This window comes from Indicator indicator, chromosome 16, assembly GCF_027791375.1.
Source record: "Indicator indicator isolate 239-I01 chromosome 16, UM_Iind_1.1, whole genome shotgun sequence".
Taxonomy (NCBI): Eukaryota; Metazoa; Chordata; class Aves; order Piciformes; family Indicatoridae; genus Indicator; species Indicator indicator.
The window spans coordinates 14,037,509-14,057,223 of record NC_072025.1 but is presented as its reverse complement, the minus strand read 5'-3'; the positions used below and the strand labels follow the sequence as shown (position 1 = coordinate 14,057,223).

The following is a 19,715-nucleotide window of genomic DNA, read 5'->3' as shown; positions in this document are numbered from 1 at the left end:
CAGCAAAGATTCCAGCCAATCAAAGGTGTTCCAGCCAGTATCAAACACCTCTGGGCTTTTCCCTCTAGGGACCTGAGCTTCTAGATCACTCTGTAGAGTAAAGATAGCCATGATCTAGAGGTTCTAGATGCCCCATCCCTGGAAATATTCAAGGTGAGGCAGGACAGGGCTCTGAGCAACCTGCTCTAGTTACAGATGTCCCTGCTGACTGCAAGGGGGTTGGACTGGATGATCTTTAAGGGTCCCTTCCAACCCAAACCATTCTATGGTTCTCTTCCTGGACACCTCCTAAGGATGACACTTCTTTAGCTACATTTCAGTTCTTAGTTACCTTTGGGTCTTGGAGGTGTTGGGTAGAAGGTTGGACTTGATGACTTGATGATCTTAGAGGTCTTTTCCAACCTTAATGATTCTATGATTAATAAGACAACATTCCAGAGGTTGAAGGAATTACATTTTCTGGCTGGAGCTTCAAAATCACGTTCAGAAGGGTATGATCATCATGCTTGTATGTATTGCATTTAAGTGTATTAACTATATATCAATAATTAGTAGGAGTTAGAGCAGAACAAAGCCCTTGGTTTCTGCAATGTCTTGTTTGTTTATTAGCCCTTCTCTGTTTCTTTTCATCATTTTGATACAAATCATAGAATCAGTCAGGGTTGGAAGGGACCACAAGGACCATCCAGTCCCAACCCCCCTGCCATGGGCAGGGACACCTCACACTAGGTCAGGCTGGCCAGAGCCTCATCCAGCCTGGCCTTAAACACCTCCAGGGATGGGGCCCCAACCACCTCCCTGGACAACCCATTCCAGGCTCTCACCACTCTCATGGTGAAGAACTTCCTCCTCACGTCCAGCCTGAATCTCCCCAATTCCAACTTCAGTGTTTTTTGGGTTTTTTTGTTTTTTTTGGTTTTTTTTAAGGACTAGGGGGAATGGAATAATCAGTTTCTCTGTGTAAAGAGGGAGAGGTGTCCCTGCCCATGGTGGGGCATTCAAGGATTCTATGAATTGGGCAAAAAAGGAAAGCTTACATTGATCAAGACTGAAATATTTCAAAGCTCTAAAGAGGATCAAGCATGTGTGATCTGGTTTTTTTCAGTGGTAAAAAGTTCACATAAGCAATGAACCAGCCCCTGTAGCACCCTTTAAGGTACCTTTTGTGTCCCTCAGCACAGTCCACACATCACTTTCGAGTTCTTCATGCTGTTGTGTGTGGATTGTGAGCTCTGTGGTGGACCTTTTGGCCCTAAAATTCCAGGCAAGTGTGGTTTGTTATTTATAATTTCAAATACTTCGGCTTTTTGTTAAAGTTTATTGAGTTTCAGGCTCTGTTTATCATGGGTGAGGCTTTACCCTCATACTTCATTTTTTTTATCAGTATGAAACTTTTGGGTTGTAAATGGATTTCAAGCTCATAAGGTCTGAGTTTAGTAAACTTTGAAGGTACTTGCTTCTGTGGGGAGTATGCCTCTTTGAAAATGGGTTAAAAATCTTAACTAGTGGTCTTCTTGTTTCAGGATTCAGCAAGCAGGAAATGAAGCTTCTGTATTAGCTCTCTCCTCCTTCAGTGTACCTGCAGTAGGAGCAGCCTGTGTGTGCTTTCTGGAATTGCTGGGTCTCAGCAGCCTCAAGCTCAGGGTGGATCTTAAAGTTGCAAACATGATTTTCAGCTACAGAACTCAAAATGAAGAATCTCAGCACAATCAAATACGAGAATCTTTGGGTGAGGCTGTCTTTTGTTTGCTTTAGCATCACATGCTCTGTATTTATTGGGAGGAGAAGCAGTGATGGATTGAAGGGTGGTGCCAAACTTCTTAGGAATGCAGTAGAAGCATCCTGTCCTTTGGAGAGATGAGAATTTTGCTCCTTTATTCATAGAATCCTAGAATGGCTTAGATTGGAAGCGATCTTAGAGGTCATCAACTCCAACCTCCCTACTATAGGCAGGGATTCCTCTCAACTAGACTCAGCTGCTCAAGGCCTCATCCAACCTGACCTTCAACACCTCCAAGGAGGAAGCTTCCACAACCTCCCTGAGCAGCCTATTCCAGAGTCCCACCCCCTCATATTGAAGAACTTCTTCCTAAGATCCAGCCTCAGCTCTCTTCCTCAGTTTAAAACCATTCTCCCTTGTCCTGTTGCTGGACGCTCTTATGAAAAATCCCTCTGCAGCCTTCCTGTAGGATCCCTTCAGGTATTGGAAGGCAGCTACAAAGTCCCCCTGCAGCCTTCTCTAGGCTGAACAACCCCAGCTCCATCAGTCTGTCCTCATAGCAGTGGTGTTCTAGCCCTTGGATCACCATTGTGGCCCTCCTCTGGACTTACTGTGTCCTTCTTATGCTGGAGACACCAGAACTGGATGCAGTATTTGAGGTGGGGTCTCTCCAGTGCAAAGTTAAGGGGCAGAATCCCCTCTCTTGCCCTGCTGGCCACGCTCCTCTTGATGCAGCCCAGCACACAATTTGCCTTCTGGGCTGCATGAGGGCACTGCCAGCTCGTGGTGAGCTTCTTATCAACCAATACCCCCAAGACTCTTTCTTCAGGGCTACTCTCAACCCGCTCTGCACCCAGCCTGGATTTGTGCCTGGCATTGGCCTGACCCAGATGCTTCCTAATTTTGAAGGTGCATTGTGAAGCTGGCATAGCTGTTAAGGCAGAGAGGCTGCAATGTGGCACAGAAGCAGAAGTACAGGAGTTGGACAGCTGCCTAAGGCTCAGTGTAATGTTTAGTAAAGCTCAGCCTAATGTTGTAATAATCTAATTGGAGAATTAAACAAAACTCTTTTCTTTTTGGTACTTACAAACTGTCTTATAGCTGCAGTGAAATCAGATGTTCAAAGCTGCAGGGAAATAAAATTTATCCTAGGAATAACTTCAGGAAGTTGAACTTCTAACTACAGGTCCACAGGTGTCTTTTTGTTCCAGCTAGGAAACTGCTTTTTATTTCTATTACTATTTTATTATATTTTCCTGATCGTTCTAAAAACTTATTTAAAACTACAGGAGGAGATTTGAAAGCTGAAATTCCTCCTCAGAAATCACAGAGTCACTTTGGTGCCAGCCATGGCATAATTGAACATTAAAACACTTACATTAGTAGGAGTTGTTCTGCTTGTTGATTCTGGTACTTCTGAAGATACTACCCTTGCTCTGCTCCCAGATAGCTTCTCAAATGCAGTACTTTGTTCTTCCAAACAGTTGAGAAGTTAACAAAATTGGCTGATGGTGAAAAAGCAGCAGCAGCAGAAGTTCTTACCTCCTTAGAAGAAGCCTTTTGGGATGCAGTTGAGCATCAAGGAATAAAGAAGTGAGTAGAACATGGTTTAAAGGATTATGCTGGCAGATTGGGGCTGAGCACTGAATGCTACCATTTGTGTGTAAAGCTAAAGAGATCCCTGTGTGGTTTCCTGCAGTAACCTGAACAACAGTGTTGGAATTTAGAAGGTAGTCTTGACATTTCCAGTCATAGAGGCAGTAGATGATTTTTGGCCAAGGACACGTGTGCTCAGCATGTTCCAAGTCAATCTGTTCCACAGAACTCTTGCAGCATGCTCAGGAGTGGAGGTTGTTGACTTGTTTTAAAAGCCAGCATAGAATCATGGAATTGTTTGGGTTGGAAGAGGCCTTTCAAGATCATCGTGTCCAACCAACAACCCAACACCACCATGGCCACTAAACCATGTCCCCAAGTGCCATGACCACGTTTCTTGAACACCTCCAGGGATGGTGACTCCACCATCTCCCTGGGCAGCCTGTTCCAATGCATGACCACTCTTTCAGGAAAGAAATTTTTCCTCATCTCCAACCTAAACCTCCTCTGGGGCAATTTCAGGCCACTTCCTCTCATTCTATCACCTGATACTAGGGAGAAGAGACCAACCCCCCACCTCACTCCAACCTCCTTTCAGGGAGCTGTAGAGAGCAATGAGGTCTCCTCTCAGCCTCCTTTTCTCCAGACTCAACCACCCCAGTTTCCTCAGCTGCTCCTCACAAGATTTTTTTCTCTAGCCTCTTCACCAGCCTCATTGCTACTCTGTCAAGACAGGACGACAGACCTTACTCAGTGGGTGGAAGCATCCAGAAGGTGTAGTTGGAAGCTCCTTATCTATAGTGAGGTCAGTAGTGTTGCTGTTCACAGGCAATAGATCTCAGGCCAGGTGAGGAGTTTAGGCATTGCTAACATCTATAAACACCAATGTATTACAGCTGAAGCTCTTTCAATTCCATGCAGGACCTCTAGTGACTCTAGAAGGCAGTGGGCATTGGTCATGCAGTTCTGTAAAGTCCATAACATCACCCTGAGTACCTCTTACCTAAAGGAGTGTGCCAAAGCCAACGACTGGCTGCAGTTCATCATCCAAACCCAGCTGTACAGCTACCAGCCAGATGAGGTGAGCAAGCCTGGTGTGATTTTTGTCTGAAAGTGGAGCTTATCAAGAAGGAAAAATAGATTTCTTTTAACCAGAGAAATGGGGAGACAACATCAGCTTGAAGCCTCATTGGTTTGCAGGGAGTTAGGAGTTGTCTTAGGATGCTCTCTGAGTGTGATAACCTTTCTCTGGCAAATGGATTTCCCAACTTTGCTATTTCCCTCTCCCTCTTGGTATGTGAAAAGCTAACACAAAACAAAGACATTTGAGTCCAGAGGGAGCTGAGTGCTCAACAGCTGTAGTACTCATAGAATCACAGAATGGTTTGGGTTGGAAGGGACCTTAAAGACCACCTAGTTCCAACCCTCTGCCATGGGCAGGGACACCTCCCACTAGCCCAGGTTGCTCAAGGCCCCATCCAACCTGGCCTTGAACACCTCCAGGGAGGGGGCATCCACAGCTTCCCTGAGCAACCTGCTCCAGTGTCTCAGCACTCTCACTGTTAAGAATTTCTTTCTAATATCCACTCTAAATCTCCCTTCCTCAAGCTTCAATTCATTCCCCTTCATCCTATCATTACAAGCCCTTGTAAAATATCCCTCCCCTGCTCTCCTGTAGATCCCTTCAGGTACTGGAAGGCTGCTATAAACTCTCCCCTGAGCCTTCTTCTCTCCAGGCTGAACAGCCCCAACTCTCCCAGCCTGTGCCCATAGGGGAGGTGCTCCAGCCCTCTGATCATCTTAGTGGCCTACTCTCGACCCCCTCCAGCAGTCTGATAATCACCCAGCTGATATTCATCTGTCACTTACTGGTTTCAAGAGAACTTTGTGCTTTCTTCTGCCAAGGGAAGTATTGGAAGAGCAAAGGTAGAGAAGCATTTCTGCAGAGACAAGAACAAGCCATAATATTTTCTCCTAAAAGCATGAAAGTGAACTATTAAAGGAGAAGATTAGGGGGGAAAAAAATTCCCTGATGGAAAAATCTTTATAATTAGTCAGTGCTGGAGAAAACAATTTTCAGAGAGGAATGATTTCAGTATCTCTGAGGTAAATTGATCACCAGTACTTGCCAAGAAAGGACTCAATTTTCATTTTAAACTTAGTTAAAATGATGACACACAACAGGATGAGGAAGTTGAAGTTGTTTTTTTAAATCATTTTCTTACTGTTGTTTTGGTTTTTTTTTACTTCATATGTTCAATATAGCTTTTAATAAAGCCACTCACATTTCCTTTCCAACCTTACGTTGGTTTTTGTGGCTTAACCCTTTGAGAATCTTAAATCTTCCCCTTTTTTTTTTGTTTGTTTGTTTGGGGTTTGTTTGTTTGTTTTAAACACTACTTTACTGACCAATATGTCAAAATGAAAAGCAGTTTGGGCAAAGTAATGTGAGGAAGCTAACTGGAGAATTCCAGGTAAGATGATACTCAGCAGGGCTGGGATTTCAACTTGGATCTCTTTGTTGTTGCCTTGAAAATTAAAATAAGTAATTACCCCACAGCAACCAACGAGGCTCTTCTCTTGTTACACGGGTGGCAATGGGACAGATGTGCCAAAAGTGTCTCTGAGAGGTGTTCAGTGAAAGGGTGAGCTTCAGTTATTAGAATGATTCACACCCACACAACCTATTTTCATCTCTAGTCTCCAAAACTGGTCTAAAACCTCACATGTGAAGAATGTTTTCTTTGTGTTTTTAACTCTTCAGTCCTCTTTTCTCCTCCTTCTCCTTGGGTCTTGCTCTGAAGAGATGCCTTTGATTCTTTCCTCCTAGGTCATGTCCATCCTTCAAGATTTTACTCCTGTTTTACAAGACCACTTGATGTTGGCATTGGAGAAGTTACCATTTTTGAGTCCTGAAAAAGGTGTGTTGAGGAGCAAATATGCAGATAGCCTCTTTCAGATCCTCCTTCAATGCCAGGGGAACTCCAACCCTTCAGGTTATCTTCTGACTGAAGGACTGAGGCAGCATGCTCCCATTCTGAGTGTTTTAGCAGCCTGTTTCCAGGTGAGTATTGATGAAGTTATTTGTCTCTCAAAGGGATAAGTAGTAAAACAAGGATGGTTGTGCACAGGTATGTTCAGTGGGTTGCATTCATCAAGGTTTTCTTCTCAGTTGTTGTAGCAGTTGTCAATTATGTGACAGATGTGGCCAAGTGGTGTGTAATGAAGTGATGTTTGTCTCTGGCTATTATAAAACTGAGAAGACTGAGGCCAGGCTGAGAAAGTTGGGGCTGTATAGCTTGGAGAAGTGAAGGCTCCATGGAGACCTTAGAGATGCCTTCCAGTATTCAAAGTGAGCTACAGAAGAGCTGCAGAGGGACTTTGTACAAAAGCATGGAGTGACAGGATGAGGGCTGATGGCTTCCAACTGGAAGAACCTGGGTTTAGATTAGACATTGGGAAGAAATTCTTAACCATGAGGGTGTTGAAGCAAGGGAACAGGTTGCCTAGAGCAGTTGTGGACTCTCCAAGACTGGAAGTGTCCAAAGCCAGGTTGGATGAGGCTTTGAGCAACCTGATCTAGTAGAAGGTGTCCCTGCCCATGGCATGGAGGTTGGAACTAGATGATCTTTAAGATCCCTTCCAACCCAAACCATTCCATGTTTCTTTGATTCCATGAAAACCATAATTTCTGTCATTTGACAGGATGCAAACACCATTCACTGCCTCTGTGTTTGGATAATTACTACTGTGGATGACACTACCAGAGCTGAAGCCACAAACCATATCCAAAGCTCAGCAGAAACCCACGAATGGGATCTTCATGACCTCTCAGTTGTCTGGAAAGTCTTTTTAAGAAAGCAAAAACATAAAACACTTCTCAATGGCTTCCAACTCTTTTTAAAGGTAAGATAAAGTCTTTTTACTGCTATATTGAGTGTATCTCAGATGATCTTGGAGAGGACATGGATTGGATCAGGTGATCTTGGAGAGGACTACACTGTTTCTCGCTGTTTGTGGCCTGTATAAACTGGGTATAATCCACTGGATGTAATCTTCTCAGTGGTGCCCAGCAACAGGACAAGGGGCAACAGGCACAAACTGGAGCCCAGGAGGTTCCATCTGATGTGGAGAAGAAATTTCTTTGGTGTGAGGGTGCTGGAGGCCTGGAGCAGGCTGCCTAGAGAGGCTGTGGAGTGTCCTTCTCTGGAGAGCTTCCAAACCCACCAGGACGTTGTGATGCTGGGCAAGCTGCTGTGGGTGTCCCTGATTTAGCAGGGGAGTTGGCAGAGAGGCCCTTCTAATCCCCCACCATGCTGGGATTTGAGGATTCTGGGAAAATCCTAGTTAAGTAAGAACATCTTAGAGTGGGAGTTCTTCCAGCTGTTACACGTCTGCAGATCATGTGAAAACCTTTCACATGATTTTAATCAATGAGAACTTTCTTCTTCTGATACTGAGGGAAAAACAAATTCTACATTTATTGAGGTACTTTTAGGGAAGAATGATAACCTCTTTTTGTGTCTTAAAGGATTGCCCTTTACTGCATATCCTGGAGATGTATGAGCTGTGCATGAACTGTAAGAAATACAGCGAAGCTAAAAGCAGACTGGACAAGTTTCATGACAGTCTCAGCAAAGTAAGCAAATTCATGTTCTCTAAAGAGCATTTCCTAGACTTCATCCCTTGTTAGAATGTGATTGCCATCTAATGTCAGAGAGGAAAATAATGAGGGAGGGGATGCTCAGAATGATCTGGGAGCTGGTTTGTGAAGCAACAGCTTGCAGCAGGTTCTCCTTATTGGGTTTGACAAATTGGTTTTGACAAATGAAAACCTGCAGTGCATTTTCCTGAATCATTTTGGATTGATTGGCTCAATCCAATCAATCCAACCAAATCCAATCAAGTTGAGCTGGGCAGATTGAAGTCATACTCCTCATGTGAGCTGTTTGCTCTTTGAAGGCCAACATTGACTCAAGCAGAACCACTGCTGGTAAAGTGAATTCTTTGTGGTCAGTGTAGGATATTCTCTACTCAACCAAAACAATTCCATGATTCTAAGTCAACACTGAGCTGGTAACCAGTGACTGAGAAGGAATATCTGTTGAGGCCAGACAGCTCTTCTAGAGGAGTTTCTGGAGGAGTCTGTGATATCACTTTAGTCTTGGTAGTGGTGTAGACTTCTCTTTGACAATGAATTGCACACCAGTTAAGACACTGGTGCAGCTGTTGGTTTCCAGAGGGTTTTTATGTGTTCTTGGTCACAAATTAGTTTGGTTCTTTCCTTTCCATCACAATTTTATGGTTCCCTGACTATCTTGGTAACTAACACCCCATGCCATGAGGAGTTTTCCTTCTGATTCAAGCTGAGGCAGAATCAGTTTCCTCTCCCTTTGCACCACTCACATAATGGATGTGCTTATGAAGCATAGAGCAGTGTGACAGGAGCTAGCAGATTATTTTATCTATCCATTTCTGATCTTTCTTGCATCTTTCATCTCTTCCATGATTACCACCTGCTCACTCTCTCATAAAATTGACCACTTGCAGATCAAAGCCAAGCCTGCATCAGTGATGGGTCAGTGTCACCTTGGGCATGGCAGCTCATTGCTTCTTAGAGGGAAGTTGAGCTGGTACCTTCCATTTCCAGAGTGATTCCCATCAAAATGCAGAACAAAGTGCAAAAAAATACCCCAAACCTTACCACTTAAAACTCTTTTTTTCTCTCTATACAGCTTAAAAGTGAAGAGGAACCAGCAGCTTCAGAATTACCTGTGCAGTGGCTGGAATCACAGGCATTGTTTCTTCTTGAGTTGATGCTGCAGCAATGTAGAACAGAGTATGAACTGGGAAAGCTCTTACAGCTCTTTGCTGCAGCAGACAGTCTCCTGCTTGATGGTAAATACAGCTCCCTCTGGTACAGAGCATCACTGCTTGAAGCTAAAATGGGTTTGGAGCAACTGAAAATGTGGACTTTTAAGTGCATTCACCCTGATTTATGTTTGTTTAAGAATTTATTTAACCAGACTTGGTGCTTATCATAGAGTCATAGAATGATAGGGGTTGGAAGGGACCTCTGGAGATCACCCAGTCCACAACCTCTCTGGGCAGCCTGCTCCAGGGCTCCAGCACCCTCACACTAAAGAAGTTTCTCCTCATGTTGAGGTGCAACTTCCTGGGTTCCCATTTATATCCATTACCTTTTGTCCTATCACAGGACACTACTGAAAAGAGCCTGGGCACTTCTTGACCCCCACCCTTCAGGTATTTAAAGACACTCCTAAGATCTCCTCTCAGGCTGTTCTTCTCCAGGCTTAACAGCCCCAGATCTCTCAGCCTTTCCTCATCAGACAGATGTTCCAGTCCCTTCAGCATCCTCATAGCCTCCTTTGGACACCCTCTAGTATTTCCCTGTCCTCCTTAACTGGGGAGCCCAGAATTGGACACAATAATCCAGATGTGGTCTCACCAGGGCAGAGTAGAGGGGGAAGAGAACCTCTCTTGACCTGCTGGCCACACTCTTAGGGTAAATTGCAGTGGTGAAGATGTAACTTTGGAAGTGTTCCATTTGCCTGCTTGCAAGTGTCGATGAGGAGCACACCTATTATCTTCAGAGAAGTTTGGTGTATGGATTTAGAGCTTGTTTTCAGTCCCAGGAAAGCTTGAGAGTGTAAAATCTCCCTTCCTCTGGCAGGGGGAATGCTGAGTGAAGTAGCAGCATTTCCTCAGCCTTCCAAAGCAGCTTCCTTTAAGTTGTTTGCCCTCTTGTAAAACAGGTCCTTATGTGAAGAAGCTCTGTGCACTGAGTGAGACCCTGAAGGACTCCTCCATATCCATCGATCGCTCCATCCTAACCAGTTACAGCATGGAGACCTTCCAGAGGGAGTGCAGGTCCATTCTGGAGCAGTTGCAAGAGAAAGGGATGTTCTCTCTGGCTCGGGAGGTAGCAGCTCTGGCTGAACTGCCCATGGACAACATAGTTACACGAGAGGTACGGTGCACTTAGGTGGTGCTACTCACCTCTGAACACTCCTGGTAGTAGCAGCACTGAGAATGTTCCTCTCAGCCTTCCTGAGACACAAATTGTGCTTTAGATCTCTTCCCCTTTTAAATGCAAGTCCACCAAACAAGCTGGCTGGAGGACAGTGGAGCTGTCCTGATGCTCTTCCTATTTTTACTTAAAATCATAGAATTATTGTGGTTGGTAAAGACCTCTAAGATCATCGAGCCCAACCATAACCTAACACCACCGTGGCCATTAAACCACGCTTGGTGAGAAGATTAGATGGATTTGTTGCATCTTGAGCCACTTAATCTAAACTGGCTCTTTCTTTGAGGGGGTATTTTGGCCTTAGAATGAGAGTTTTCTTCTGGGGAAAGAGAGTTGTCTGAAAGCCTCTGTGAATTTTGCAGGTTCTAAGAGATCTGCACCACTTAAGAGACGTTGGCCAGTGGCACCAAAGCCAGACAAGGATCGAGTTCTGGAAAAAATGCCATGACAGCTTCATGAAAAATTCCATCTCCAGCAAACCTGCAGCTGATTTCTTTCTTGATCAGGCAAACACAGTGTTTGAAGCCTTAGATCAGGAGAAGGTAAACAGCATTATGGAGAGACATCTCTTGCTTACCCTAGCTGGCCACTGGCTGGCCAAGAGCGACTCGGTGCCGCTGCGCAGGTTAGAAGAGATTGAGAAGCAGATCTGGATCTGTCACATCACACAGCAAACCCTCTCCAGGGATCAGGGGACTGGCAAGGCCGGATTTTCCTCCCAGGCTGCAGTCAACAGAGATCTTACCTTTGACAGCTTAGCTAAGGAGTTTTCCTTCTCCAAGCTACCTGCTCTGAACACACCAAAGTACTTGCAGCTGGAGGGTCTTGCATTCAGAGAGGCTCAGCAGACCTTGACTAGTGATGAGGAGGAAGCCCTCAGGTTCCTGGTTGGGTCTCTTCTGGATGAAGGAAGCGTGCATGAAGCCAGCCGTGTGTGCCACTACTTCCAGTTCTACAGCAGAGATGTTTCACTGGTGCTGCACTGCAGAGCTCTGGCCTCAGGGGAGGCTGAGCTGGACAAACTCCACACAGATATCCAGGCTCTGCTGGCAGCCAGGGAGAGGACACCTGACAGCAGTTCATCTCAGCAGGGCAGAGTCCCGAGCAGTAAGTGACACAAACCAGTTCATAGCACTGCTAGGGCTGCACTGGATTCTTCCTGATCTATTTCAGTGTTCATTTCCCCCAAGATTTCTGCAGGAAAGAAGGTCTTCATGACAATGGGTTATCTCCTAGTTCATAAATCCTCTGCTGAGAGGAATTTGACACCTTGTGATAGCCAGGACTCCTGTGTGCTTCAGGCAGGGTGTTTCTGTCTGAAGTTTTATAGTCTCCTACCCTGTGCTTTGTTACACAGGATCACAGAATATATCTTGGTGGAAGACACCTCTGGTTGGAAGATCATCCAGTCCAGCCCTCGACCCAGCACTGAAGGGTTGACACTAAACCATGTCCCTAAGCACCAGGTCCACACAGCTTTGAACACACCCCCAGGGATGATGACACCACCACTGCCCTGGGCAGACTATTCCAGTGTTTGAGAACCCTTTCAGTGAAGAAATGTTTCCTAACATCCAGCCTGAACCTGAAATGCAGCCTGAAACCATCTCCTCTGGTCCTGTCACTTGCCACCAAGGAGAAGAGGCTGCCCCCTCCTCGCTCCAATCTCCCATGAGGGAGAGAGCCATGAGGTCTCTCCTCAGCCTCCTCCAGACTGAACACCCCCAGCTCCCTCAGACTCTCCTCATAGGCCAGGTGCTCCAGGCCCTTCATGAGCCTCATTGCCCTTCTCTGGACACACCCCCCAGCCCCTCAATGTCCTTCCTGCAGTGAGGGGCCCAGAACTGAACACAGCACTGCAGGTGTGGCCTCACCAGTGCTGAGCACAGGGGGATGATCACCTCCCTGTCCCTGCTGCCCACAGTGTTCCTAATCCAAGCCAGGATGCCATTGGCTTTCTTGGCCCCCTGGGCACGCTGCTGGCTCATGTTCAGTCAACTATCAACCAGTACCCACAGGTCTCTCTCCAAGTTGCAGCTTTCCAACCACACATCCCCAAGTCTGTAGCTTGCCTTGGGGTTGTAACACAGGTGGAGGACCTGGCACTTGGCCTTGTTGAACTTCATACAGTTAGCCTTGGCCCCTTGGTCTAACCTGTCCAGATCCTGCTGTAAGGCTTCCCTGCCCTCTGATAAAATAACTTGGAGCTTCAGCTACCTGCCTGCTTCTGGATTACACACTCTAGTAAATCTTGAGTGTGTTTCTGGAGCTTTGATTAATAATTTCTCTGAATTTTTGGTACATTTTAAAGGGTTTAGCATTTATTAAGGTTAAGCTTGATTATATAAATGTATCTAAATATTCTCTGCTCACTTCTAAAGTCTGGATGTGAAAGCTGTCAGCTGGAAGTTTGCTTTCTAGTACTAACTTGTGTAAAACTTGACAGAAATAGAAGAGAGTAAGTAAAGCCACCAGAAAGGCTGCTGAAGCCTTTTGTCCTCTTCTGCTGAAGGATTTTACATCTGAGAGACTACTGTGGATATTTTGCCTAATTTTGTTCTCTCATGCTGTTTGTGCCCTAAAAGTTAAAAACAAACATCAAAATCCCAGGTATCAAGAGCTCAGTCTTCAGACTGAGAAAGTTATGATCTATTTGCTACTCATTTCTAGAGTCTTACTCCAGATCTAAGGCTTGTTGGTGTCACCTGTCTTGGTGCAGAAGGAATTATTTCAGAGTATTTTTGCTTCCAGCATCAAGCTTAGAAGACTGGACACCTGTTGTGGCTCCATCTCTAGATGATCAAGTTGTTACCAGTCTGAAGACTCTCATAGATGAATGTGTCCATGGCAGAAACTACTGCAGACAGGTTCTCTGTCTGTATGAGCTTTCCAAGGTAAGTGTCCAGTGATAGGATTGAAGAAACAAGTGGTTTGTGTCAAGCTGTGCCATGGAAGTTTGTGGAGGACAGGATAAAGAGTGATGAAACAACTCTTCAGCCACCTTCAGGTGCCTGAAACAAGCTTCAGAGGGTGAAATTACCAAACCTTTGTGTGAGAAAATGGCCAGGTGCTTCCTAAGAATTAAGTGTTGAGATGAACTTGACTTCCAGACTCCCTAGTCCCCTGCTTCTACCTCCACTAAGCCAGAAATCCTGATCTGGAGGACATTCATATGATCCACAGATGAAGCCTCTGTTTAAACTCATCCAAGGACAGAGAAGTTTGCATTTCTTTTTTGAACAATTTTGACTGCTTCTCCAGCTCTCCCCTCTTGCATCAACTGATGACAAGAACATTTACTCTAGGTCAAGATGTAGAGTTATAGGATCCCAGACTGGTTTGGGTGGGAAGGGACCTTTCAAGCTCATCCAGTCCAACCCCCTTCAGTCAGGGACATCTGCAACTAGAGCAGGTTGCTCAGAGCTCAAAACAACCTGACCTGCGATGGGTCCAGCCATGGAGCATCTCCCACCCCTCTGGGCAACCTGTGCCAGGCTTTCACCACCCTCCAGGTCAAACATTTCTCCCTTCTCTCCAGTCTGAATCTCCCTCTTAGTTCAAACCATCACCCCTTGTCCTGTCACAACAGACCCTGCTCAAAAGTCTGTCCCCAGCTTTCCGATCAGCCTCTTGAAGCACTGAAAGGCCACCAGAAGGTCTCCCTGGAACCTTCTCTTCTCCAGGCTGAACAACCCCAGCTCTCTCATCCTGGCCTCTTTCTGCACTGGAGTTTTTGCTGTGTGTGTTTGCTTTTCAGGAACTGAACTGCTCCTACAGTGAAATGTCAGCCCATGACCCTGAGAAGGTGCTTCGAGCCATCCTGTCCTCCTGTCGGCCAGACAGGTGCAGGAAGGCTCAGGCCTTCATCAGCACACAAGGGCTGCAGCCTGCAGCTGTGGCAGAGCTGGTGGCTGAAGAAATCATGCAGGAGTTGTTGGCATCTTCAGAAGGGAAAGGTAGGAAAAAGGCTTGGTCTTGTCTTTGAGTGCTTGGGGTTTGTAGGTGTGGGATTTGTATCTGCAAACCAGTCCTTGCTCTCGAGATGTTTGAAGGCTGCTTATAGCCAGCAATGTTGGGCAGCTCTTGTCTAAGGTTAGTAAACCTTGCCTACTGTAGTTAAGGTTTTCTACAAATGGTTTTGGGTTATTTTTTTGTGTCCAGGGTTGTGCTGCAGTCATTAAGGGTTTTTTGTTTGTTTTTTTTTAATGGATGTAAGTTGAATGGGTTAGAAAACAAAGGCTGTTTGAATTGTGATCTTTGTAGCACTCATCATCTGACTGGAAAGATTCATTTCTTGGTGTAAAGCACAGCCAAAAGGCTTTTCCTTTCTGACTTGGCAATGAGGGCTGCTCCTCAAAAGAGCAGGAATTTATCTGGGGGACTTCTCTGATGTCACTTCTGTTTTGTCACAACATTGATGACAAAGTTCTGTGAGAAACAATGAGCCATGAGATGGAAATTCACAAGTCCAGGTGTGCTCTCCTTTGTTCCAGCTCTTCCACCCTGCTACCCTTCACTCCTGCTGCTCCCCTTGGTCTGCTCAGACCATTTGGTGCACCTCCTTCATCTTAGGCAGATTCCTAGCCCAGCAGAAAACAGATCCAGAAGAGGAGAGTTTTCTGTTGAGTGTGGAGTTGAGCTGGTTCATGGAAGGGTATAAATGGAAGTGCAAGGAGTGGGTGGGAACTGTGTTGTGAAAGGAAAAGGAAAATGTTCTTTCAGCAGCAGCTTCCTGATGGGTTTGTGAAGTGATGGTAGGATGTCACTGGGTTAAACTGGCCCTCCTCTCTTCCCCGTGCCCTCCTCTCTTCCCCGTGCCCTCCTCTCTTCCCCGTGCCCTCCTCTCTTCCCCGTGCCCTCCTCTCTTCCCCGTGCCCTCCTCTCTTCCCCGTGCCCTCCTCTCTTCCCCGTGCCCCTCTCTTCCCCTGCCCTCCTCTTCCCCGTGCCCTCCTCTCTTCCCCGTGCCCTCCTCTCTTCCCCGTGCCCTCCTCTCTTCCCCGTGCCCTCCTCTCTTCCCCGTGCCCTCCTCTCTTCCCCGTGCCCTCCTCTCTTCCCCGTGCCCTCCTCTCTTCCCCGTGCCCTCCTCTCTTCCCCTTGCCCTCCTCTCTTCCCCTTGCCCTCCTCTCTTCCCCTTGCCCTCCTCTCTCTGTGACCACAGGACAGAAACAGGTTTTGAACCCTGCAGCTGAGAGCCAGACATTCCTACAGCTGGCTAAGCTCTGCCAGGATCACACACTGGTTGGCATGAAGTTACTGGATAAAATTTCCTCAGTGCCACGTGGGGAACTGTCCTGCAGTAAGTAAATAGCAAATGGTGCTGGAAGTAACCAGGGCCCTGCTGAACATCCTGCTGCTTGCTCTGAAATCACAGCACAAAGAAAACCAATGCCCATGGAAGCTTCTGTTGCTGAGCTCAAATTGGGTACTAAAGAATTTCAGAATCCCATCATGGTGGGGGTTGGAAGGGACCTCTGGAGATCATCCACTCCAACCTCCCCCTGCTAAAACAGGGGCACCCACAGCAGCTTGCCCGAGATCACAATGGCCACCTGGGTTTGGAAGCTCTCCAGACAAGGAGACTTCACCAGGGCACCCAGATTCATCATCACCAAAGAAGTTTCTCCTCATGGTCACATGGAAACTCCTGGCTTCCAGTTTGTGCCCCTTGTCCTGTCCCTGGGCACCACTGACAAGAGGTCTGGCCCTATCCTCTTGCCCCCCACCCTTCATCTCTTGCTGAGCATTGAGCAGATCCCCTCTGGGGCTGCTCTTCTCCAGGCTCAACAGCCCCAGGGATCTCAGCCTTTCCTCCTCACAGAGATGCTCCAAGCCCCTCAGCATCTCCAGAGCCTCTGCTGGATTCTCTCCACTCATTCCCTGTCAATCTTGAACTGGAGAGCCTAGAACTGGACCTAGAACCCAACATGAACTGTTACACAGATTTATATATTAAAAAGAGTGTTTAGAGCAGCAACAAGATCCAGGGACTGAGTAGCTTCCAGCACCTTCCCAACACCTTTAGTGAGCACCAGGAGGTACTTACGCAGACCTCCCTTCCACATCCAGTTTGGTAGGACTGACTCCCAGCTTCCACTGGACTCTCTCCAGTAAGTTCCCGGTCTCTTTTAAACTGAGGAGACCAGAAGTGGACCTGAGGAGACCAGAGGTAGACCCAGTTCTCCAGATGTGGCCTCACCAGGGTTGAGTAGAAGGGGAGAAGAACCTCCCTTGACCTGCTGGCCACACTCCTTTATATTAAATTGCTGGATGTGAGTCCGTGTGCAGGAAGTGACCATGCTGCTGTAGCTTTGCTCCAACCTTCCAACCCAAGTCCTCCTCAAGACTGCTCTCAAGCCACTCCTCACCCAGGCTGGATTTGTGCTTGGGGTTGCCCAGACTCAGGTGTAGGACCTTGCGCTTAGCCTTGTTGAACTTCACAAGGTTGGCTTGGACCCACCTTGGCCTGATCCTAAAGATCTCTTTCAGCCCAACCAAGTCAGTGATTGTAGTGCCTGAAGTGCTAAACGTTCTGACTGTACTGACTGAAAGTTCTTCTGTCCTGCAGTTACAGAACTGCTGATCTTGGCCCATAATTGCTTTAGTCTGACGTGCCACATGGAAGGCATCACGCGAGTGCTCCAAGCGGCGCGGCTGCTCACGGATGAGCACCTGGCCCCTAACGAGGAGTATGGACTGGTGGTGTGTGTCTTGGTCTTCTCTGTTTGTCCAGGTGCTGTGGGAAGGGTTCCACTTAGACCTGTGCCAGTAACTGCTCATCAGCAGGGCAGGCCAGCAGCTGGGTGAGGGAATGGAGGACAGGTGTCACCTCTGCTTCACTGCTCTTCTCCTGCCTGGCCCTAGGAGCTGAAAGTCTTTGGTCTGATGTGGCCAAGGGGTGATTTTTGTCACAGAGGCTCTTAGAAGAGTTCTCTGGAAAAATGGAGGTGATAGTGTAGTAAATCAGAATGGGAGGGTCAGAATCAGTCTGGTGACCTGATGATTTGTCTTACTGGGCTGTTATCTGTCTTTAAAGTCCTGCCTGGAAAGGACTCCAGGATTCTGAGACAGATTGGAGGTTAGAGGAGACTTCTTGACTTTCTGAAAGAGTTCTCAAACCCTGGAACAGGCTCCCCAGGGAGGTGGTTGAATCCCCATCCCAGGCAGGGTTTAAAAGCCATGGAGATGTGGTGCTGAGGGACATGGTTTAGCACCAGACTTGGTAGGGTTGGAGAATGGTTGGACTTGATCTTAAAGGTCTTTTCCAACCAAAATGATTCTGTGGTTCCATGTGTTGATTGACACAGCCCTCCGGCCTCACCACAGCCCTTCTGACCTCACCACAGCACCAACTGCTTTCAGAGAGGATCTTTCTGCTTTCCTTTGGGCCTCATCCTTCCACTGTCACTCCCACAGGTTCGTCTTCTCACAGGGATTGGCAGATACAACGAGATGACCTACATATTTGAGCTGCTGCATGAGAAACACTACTTCGAGGTGCTCATGAGGAAGAAGTTAGACCCGGTAGGTGCAGGGAGAAAAATTCCAGAAGACTGTGTGGCCATGCCAGAAACTGCCCACAGTGGGGAGGCTGGAGTAGATGATGTCTAAGGTCCCTTCCAACCTAATGATCAGTGGGCTGGAGCACCTCTCCTAGGAGGACAGACTGAGAGAGTTGGGGCTGTTCAGTCTGGAGAGGAGAAGGCTCCGAGGAGACTTTATTGTGGCTTTCCAGTATCTGAAGGGGGCCTACAAGGAAAGCTGGGGAGGGACTTTTTAGGGTGTCAGGTAGTGATCGGACATGGGGGAATGGAACAAAAATAGAAATGGGTAGATTCAGATTGGATGTTAGGAAGAAATTCTTCACCATGAGGGTGGTGAGACACTGGAACAGGTTGCCCAGGGAGGTGATGGAAGCCTCATCCCTGGAGGGTTTTAAGGCCAGGCTGGATGTGGCTCTGAGCAACCTGCTCTAGTGTGAGGTGTCCCTGCCTATGGCAAGGGGATTGGAACTGGATGATCCTTGAGGTCCTTTCTATGATTCTAAGCCCCTCCATGAATCTATGACAACAAGGGTGGTGAAATAGTGGAACAGGTTGTCCAGAGGCCTCATCCCTGGAGACAAACATTCAAGGTCAAACTTGCTGGGTCCCTGAGCAACCTGCTGTAGTCAGAGATGTCCCTGCTGAGGGGAGGGGAGTGGGGGGCAGTTGAAGAAGATGACCTTTGAAGGTCCCCTCTGTGATTCTGCCCAGAGTGGGATGCTGAAGACAGCTCTGCTGGACTACATCAGCCGGTGCCGGCCCGGGGACAGCGAGAAGCACAACATGATCGCCCTCTGCTTCAACATGTGCCGCCAGATCGGCCAGAACCACGAGGCCGCCGCCGCCGTGCAGCTCAAGCTCATCGAGTCCCGGCCCTGGGGTGAGCGCGCCACGGAGCCGGCCGCAGCGGGGCGGGCAGCCGGGGCTGGGCAAAGGGCTTTGGAGGCATCCATCACACCTCCTGCAGCCCTTCTACTGAAATGAAACTCGGCTCTCTGGGAGGAGGATCCTTGGGGCACTCTTGGGTGTGGGGCACTCTTGAGCATGGAGCACTCTTGGGTTTGAGGCACTCTTGAGCATGGAGCACTCTTGGGTTTGAGGCACTCTTGAGCATGGAGTACTCTTGGGTTTGAGGCACTCTTGAGCATGGAGCACTCTTGGGCTTGGGGCACTCTTGAGCATGGGGCACTCTTGAGCATGGAGCACTCTTGGGCTTGAGGCACTCTTGAGCATAGAGCACTCTTGGGCTTGGGGCACTCTTGAGCATGGAGCACTCTTGGGCTTGGGGCACTCTTGAGCATGGGGCACTCTTGAGCATGGAGCACTCTTGGGCTTGAGGCACTCTTGAGCATGGAGCACTCTTGGGCTTGAGGCACTCTTGAGCATGGAGCACTCTTGGGCTTGAGGCACTCTTGAGCATGGAGCACTCTTGGGCTTGAGGCACTCTTGAGCATGGAGCACTCTTGGGCTTGAGGCACTCTTGAGCATGGAGCACTCTTGGGCTTGGGGCACTCTTGAGCATGGAGCACTCTTGGGCTTGGGGCACTCTTGAGCATGGAGCACTCTTGGGCTTGGGGCACTCTTGAGCATGGAGCACTCTTGGGCTTGAGGCACTCTTGAGCATGGAGCACTCTTGGGCTTGGGGCACTCTTGAGCATGGAGCACTCTTGGGCTTGGGGCACTCTTGAGCATGGAGCACTCTTGGGCTTGAGGCACTCTTGAGCATGGGGCACTCTTGAGCATGGGGCACTCTTGGGCTTGAGACACTCTTGAGCGTGGGGCACTCTTGGGCTTGGGGCACTCTTGA

General features: G+C 47.7%; 1 protein-coding gene across 1 annotated transcript in view; it reads left to right on the top strand.

Annotated features, from left to right (window-relative positions):
* Nucleotides 1-19,715, top strand: part of SPG11 (SPG11 vesicle trafficking associated, spatacsin) — a 48,364-nt gene that overhangs the window by 25,540 nt on the left and 3,109 nt on the right. Inside the window, exons 22-36 of the mRNA XM_054387915.1 lie at nt 1,524-1,729; nt 3,205-3,313; nt 4,238-4,397; nt 6,147-6,380; nt 7,022-7,222; nt 7,848-7,955; nt 9,052-9,214; nt 10,093-10,307; nt 10,730-11,474; nt 13,119-13,261; nt 14,125-14,323; nt 15,526-15,663; nt 16,933-17,066; nt 17,781-17,888; nt 18,620-18,788. Coding sequence (XP_054243890.1) covers nt 1,524-1,729; nt 3,205-3,313; nt 4,238-4,397; nt 6,147-6,380; nt 7,022-7,222; nt 7,848-7,955; nt 9,052-9,214; nt 10,093-10,307; nt 10,730-11,474; nt 13,119-13,261; nt 14,125-14,323; nt 15,526-15,663; nt 16,933-17,066; nt 17,781-17,888; nt 18,620-18,788 — 3,032 coding nt within the window. The remainder of the gene's footprint in view (nt 1-1,523; nt 1,730-3,204; nt 3,314-4,237; nt 4,398-6,146; nt 6,381-7,021; nt 7,223-7,847; nt 7,956-9,051; nt 9,215-10,092; nt 10,308-10,729; nt 11,475-13,118; nt 13,262-14,124; nt 14,324-15,525; nt 15,664-16,932; nt 17,067-17,780; nt 17,889-18,619; nt 18,789-19,715) is intronic.